At 48.8% G+C, this 5,648-nt stretch overlaps 1 protein-coding gene across 1 annotated transcript; it reads left to right on the top strand.

Moving 5' to 3' along the window:
- Positions 1-747: 747 nt before the first annotated feature.
- LOC112453358 lies at positions 748-4,517 on the top strand. Its single transcript, XM_025014086.1, has 3 exons — positions 748-1,081; positions 2,390-3,127; positions 3,352-4,517. Exons 1-3 carry the CDS (start codon positions 748-750, stop codon positions 4,515-4,517), a joined length of 2,238 nt encoding a protein of 745 aa, XP_024869854.1.
- Positions 4,518-5,648: the final 1,131 nt, after the last annotated feature.

Genomic DNA, 5,648 nt, shown 5'->3' with positions numbered 1-5,648 from the left:
GTCGGGAGCTCAGTGAGCCTTGAGAAACTATCGAGAGCGACACGTCGAGCGCAAGCTTATTGTAAAATAAAGTGAGAGTCTACAAAACGATGCCTCAGTTAATTTTTGAACTTCCTCTCCTCGTTCGCGGAGTGACTACCCAATCGGGAGATAGCGTTCTGACGCGTAAGGTGCGGACCGGCAAATTCGATTCGATACAAACAGTTAATGGTCCTTCGAGCCGGATTCGCAAGCGCGTGAAACAAAGTTCGCGACCGTGTCGCCCATCGCTCATACGTACTCCTTGCTTCTCGCTCGCTGCGCAGCACAAGTGATTGTCCTCGTCAGCCCGACGTGCCAGCACGGATACGCGCAGACATTCGCCGATAGAACCGTCGCACGAGAAAATCGTGATCGAATCGTTAATTCCCGGTTCAACGGCGGTCTCACGAAACAGTGCAGTGAGAATTGCATTACGAGTGCGGCATCACTGACAATTGGCTCACTCAAAAATCGGAGCGCTCTACACTCGCTCTATAAATATTAGTGTCCCGTTTGAACTGAAACCAGTGCTCTCGTCACGAGTGTTCCTCGAGATTCGCAGAAGTCCGGTGAAGCCCGTGCCTGCAATCTTCCTGAACGGAATTCACGAGTGCACTGAGATAATCGCTAATCGGAGTAATCCCGCGCGCACCTGAGCTGTCTGCTCGCCGCGGATTCACTACGAGACATTCTTTACCGACCGTGATTACTGGACCCGAGGTAGTCATGTCGGAGGATCTCCAAGGACTCCTTATCGAGCAAAATTGTGTTATCACGTCGATAAGGAGAGTATTGATAAACTTCAAGAAGTTGTCAAAGAGTCAAATCACTCTTTCCAAAACAAAAAGTCAATTACAGGCGTTGGAAACGCTATGGGAAAAATGCCACGCCATCAACGTCAGCATTCACCAGACGGCGACCGCCGAGGAAAGGAAGACGGCCCCGTACTTCCTTGAGGAGCAGTTTTACGCAGCCGAGGACGCTTATCTGGAAGCATCAGATTACCTCAACGACACCGTCAGTAAACTCTCCAAGAGCGAGCCGTCCACCGCCGAAAAAGGTAGCGACCATTCTTTTCGCGATGCATTCGTCGGAGCATCATTACAATTGCCTCGTATCACGCTTCGCAAATTTTCAGGAAATTTTGCTAAATGGGAAAATTTCCGCGGTATTTTCGAGTCGCTCGTTGCGGTAAATGAGTCATTATCGAATACTCAAAAACTTCATTATTTGAAGGCGAGCGTTACGGGTGACGCCGCATTGCTAATTAACAGTATTAAAGTTTCCGATGCAAATTACCAAGCCGCATGGCAACTCCTCGCGGACGAATACAATAACCAAAACGCGATTATTTATTCGCATATCCATGCTTTCGCCGATCTGCCTAAAATGAAGACGGAAAACGTTATCGAGTTGAAACGACTTCGCGACAACGTATCAACTTCTCTAGCTGCTTTAACGAACTTAGATCGTCCGGTTATTTATTGGGGCGATTTGCTTGTGTACTTAATAGCGCAGAAATTTAGTTCGAAAACACGTAATGAGTGGAATTTGATACGAGGCAATTCCGACGCGTACCCGACATACAAGGAAATCCACGATTTTATGACTCTGCGAATTCGCGGTCTAGCGGATTACCCCGCGTAGTCCGATCTTGCGGCGAATAACCCGCGCGCTAACAAGGGCCGTTCGTCAGTCAATAACGTGTCCGCCGAAAAATGCGTCGGTTGCTCCGGCAATCATTATTTGGCCAAATGCGACGACTTTAAAGGTCAATCGGTAGAACAACGAATACAACTTGCTCGTCAGTACAAATGTTGTCTCAATTGTTTACGAATCGGTCATTTCTTAAAAAATTGCCCGAGCAAAGGTCGATGCAACCGTTGCCGTCGAAATCATCATACACTCTTACATATCGAATTCGACGAAGGTTCAAAGAAACAGAATCCCTCTGCCATCGCGTCGATTACAGAGCCGTCAAACCCTGTCGCGTTACCCGTTCCATCTACGCCGAGCACGGTTGCATCGGCGTCTGTTCAAACAGTTCACTCCTCCCGAGAACTTACAAAACCGCCGCCACGAGTACTGCTCGCGACCGCATGGATTAAACTGACTACTCCGGAGGGTCGTGCCTTTAAGTTGCGCGCGTTATTGGATCAAGGCTCTACGTACAGCTTTATTTCGGAGTCGCTTTGCCAAATAATGCGTACCAGGCGTTATTGTGCTGGTTTGAAAATACATTGCTTCGGCGAGAAATTTAGCGGCATGGCTAAATCTCGCGTGCATCTCACTCTCGCGCCCTGTTCGGGACAAGGTCCGACGTTTCCTTTTACGGGTTATGTCTATCAGAAAATAACGTCATATTCAGCCTCTCAAACCAGACCTACCGAATTGTGGCCACATTTGCATGATCTGAAATTAGCGGATCCTGAGCCGTCTAGCCGTCACCCGATTCATGTGCTCATCGGCGCGGACTTATACGGTTCGTTATTGTTGAATGACGTTCGTCAAGGGCCTTTCGGCACTCCCACGGCTCAGCTCACAGTCTTGGGCTGGATCGTCTCAGGCCCTACCGGAAACGCTAGCTCAGATACGGAATCCGCTTCGGTTCTTAACTGCGTAACATGTGAAGAAACAAACTCGTTACTTCAGCAATTTTGGGCTGACAAAAGTATCCCTGCTCAAACTTTTCTTACTGAGGAAGACGAACGATGTGAACGACACTTCGTCGAAACCCACTCGCGTAATTCACAGGGGCGCTACATCGTGCGTCTACCGTTTAAGAACGGTCCTCCGGGTAATATTGGTGACACTCTTCAAAGGGCTATGCTTTTATACAAAAAAATGAAAAGCAGATTGCTGCAAAGGCCAACAATCGCTAATCAGTACCATAAATTTCTTGCGGAATACGAGTCTATGGGTCACATGAAATTAGCGAGCGCGTGCGAGGCATCGCTATTTTCCCCAGTCTACATACCTCATCATTTCGTGCTGCGCGGGTCGAGCTCAACTACGAAACTTCGCGTAGTATTTAACGCTTCCTGTAAAACAAGCGATGGAACTTCGCTTAACGATCACCTGATGGTCGGCCCCAATCTTCAACAAGGTATCGCGGCGATCATATTACGTTGGAGACAATTTTGTTACGTATATACTGCGGACATTGCAAAAATGTTCCGCGAAATTTTGATACATCCGGATGATGCAAACTTTCAAAGAATTGTTTGGCGTCCGCGAAACAGCCTACTGATCCTGCTTTACTGTCTACTCACGGTCACATACGGCCAAGTGCCGTCTCCATTTCTCGCGAGCGTACTCTACGTCAATTAGGACTAGACGAAGGCAAGGCCTTCCCAGCCGCTCTCCAGATATTAGAAGAACAAACTTACGTTGATGATGTCCTCTTCGGGGAGGACGATATCGCGACTCTCAAGGAAACCCGCGCACAGCTCATCGCTTTAATGAAGCGAGGAGGATTTCCCCTCCATAAATGGTCAGCGAAACTTTTGCAAGACATTCCCGTGGATCAATGCGAATCCTCTGATCGTAACCTCAAAGAGGACGATACTCTCAAAGTATTAGGTCTGTCTTGGTCGCCACACGAGGATTCATTCCGTTTTCTGGCAACTCAATGCTCTCCAACGGTGCACACAAAACGCTCCATATTGTCATTTATCGCAAAGCTTTATGACCCCCTTGAATGGGCATCCCCCATCGTCATCTCTGCTAAAATTCTAATGCAGGAGCTCTGGTTACAAAAACTTGAATGGGATACTCCGATTCCGGAAGATCTATTGACGCGTTGGACCGATTACAGCACTGATCTGTGTAAGATTAACGACGTGCGCATTCCTCGATGGACCGGAATGCATCGAAACATGATCGGAGTAGAACTTCACGGGTTCGCTGACGCTTCCTCCAGAGCTTATGCTGCCGTCGTCTATCTCAGAGTTCCGCATAGTAATTCGAACATACAGATCAGTCTTCTTGCGGCAAAGACAAAGGTCGCCCCGTTAAAGACAGTCAGTGTTCCTAGACTCGAACTCAACGCCGTCGTGCTGTTGATTAGATTATTGGAATGGGTCAGAACTTCTTTGAAATTCGAAGGAGTCCTTCTGTTTGGATGGACGGATTCGAACATTGTGTTAGCTTGGATCCGTCAACATTTATCCAGATGGAATTCGTACGTTGCCAACCGCGTTTCGGAAATACAAACTCGCCTCCCTTCCATGAACTGGAATCACGTTCGCTCAAAGGATAACCCGGCTGATTGCGCATCTAGAGGCCTTTCAGCCACTGAATTGGTTAGACATGAGTTATGGTGGTCCGGGCCGCCCTGGCTCCGTAAGCACTCCGACTCATGGCCTATTCCGGACGAACCTTTGCCCATGCGAGAGAATACGCTCAAAACGGTACTCGCGGAAGAGCGTAAATCTGCTATTCATCATGCCGACTCTTCTCCGGAATGGGACCTACCTGACACTTGCTCCAGTTAGACCCGGCTCCTCCGCGTTACTGCGTATATCAAACGCTTTATTCAGAACTTAAAAAACAAGTCCGCCTCTTCACCAATTGTAACTTCAAGATTATCCATACGGGAGCTCCGAGATGTTTCCGCCTTTTGGCTTCGATCAGTGCAGTTAACTTATTTCTCAACCGAGTGGAAAGCTCTAAAGGCCCGCTCTCCTATTGCCCGGACGAGTCTGTTACGTTCTCTTAACCCATTCATTGGGGAAGATGAGTTAATACGGCTTGGCGGGCGGCTTGAAAATTCAACACTGGGCTACAATGAGCGCCACCCCGTAATACTCCCGAAACATCACATCTCGGATCTAATAATTGACCAAGCTCACAAACTCTCGCTCCACGGCGGAACGCAGCTGACGCTGAGAGTTTTGAGACAGAACTTCTGGATTCTTTCCGCGCGTAGTCTGGTTAGGTCCCATGTACTTTGCTGTGTCGCGTGTGTTCGTCAGTCCGCGAACACCGCTACTCAGCTCATGAGCGATCTGCCCAAACAGCGAGTAAATCCTTCTCCGCCCTTTACTCACACCGGAGTTGACTACGCCGGCCCTATGAACGTTATTCCGTTTGTTGGCCGGGGTCAAAGGGGGAGGAAGCATTACGTCGCCGTGTTCGTATGTCTCGCGACCAGAGCTATTCATCTTGAGTGCGTAGAGGACTACTCGCGGGCCGAATTCGTCACACTCTTGTGTAAGATCGAAGCTTGCCTAAATTCTAGACCAATCACCGCTCTCAGCGATGATCCGACGGACCTTTCCGCGTTAACGCCTGGACACTTTCTAATAGGACGTCCGCTTGTTAACGTACCGGAGGAATCCGTCCTCGAACTCGACACGAGCCGCCTATCGCGATGGCAACATATATATACGGTTAATGCAGGAACAGATTTGGCGTTCTTGGTCAGTAGATTATTTACATTCCCTGCAACAACGCCATAAATGGTCTGAATCGTCTCCCGACCTCAAAATCGACGAGCTAGTTCTGCTGAAAAATAACTTACTGCCTCCCTCAAGGTGGGAGCTCGCGCGAATCCGACAGGTTCACCCGGGAGCTGACGGACGCGTACGGGTGATTACTGTACGTACGGCTAACTCGGAATTCAA

This window comes from Temnothorax curvispinosus, unplaced genomic scaffold (assembly GCF_003070985.1).
Source record: "Temnothorax curvispinosus isolate PA1 unplaced genomic scaffold, ASM307098v1 QBEX01004259.1, whole genome shotgun sequence".
Lineage (NCBI taxonomy): Eukaryota > Metazoa > Arthropoda > Insecta > Hymenoptera > Formicidae > Temnothorax > Temnothorax curvispinosus.
This window is presented reverse-complemented; position numbering and strand designations above follow the sequence as displayed.

Excerpts from the sequence above, each read along its gene's own strand:
- LOC112453358 (XM_025014086.1), top strand. The coding sequence starts at position 748 with ATGTCGGAGGATCTCCAAGGACTCCTTATCGAGCAAAATTGTGTTATC. Across the intron at positions 1,082-2,389 it reads GCCGTCCACCGCCGAAAAAG|CCTCTCAAACCAGACCTACC; the intron begins GTAGCGACCATT and ends CGTCATATTCAG. Across the intron at positions 3,128-3,351 it reads CGGCCCCAATCTTCAACAAG|GACTAGACGAAGGCAAGGCC; the intron begins GTATCGCGGCGA and ends TACGTCAATTAG.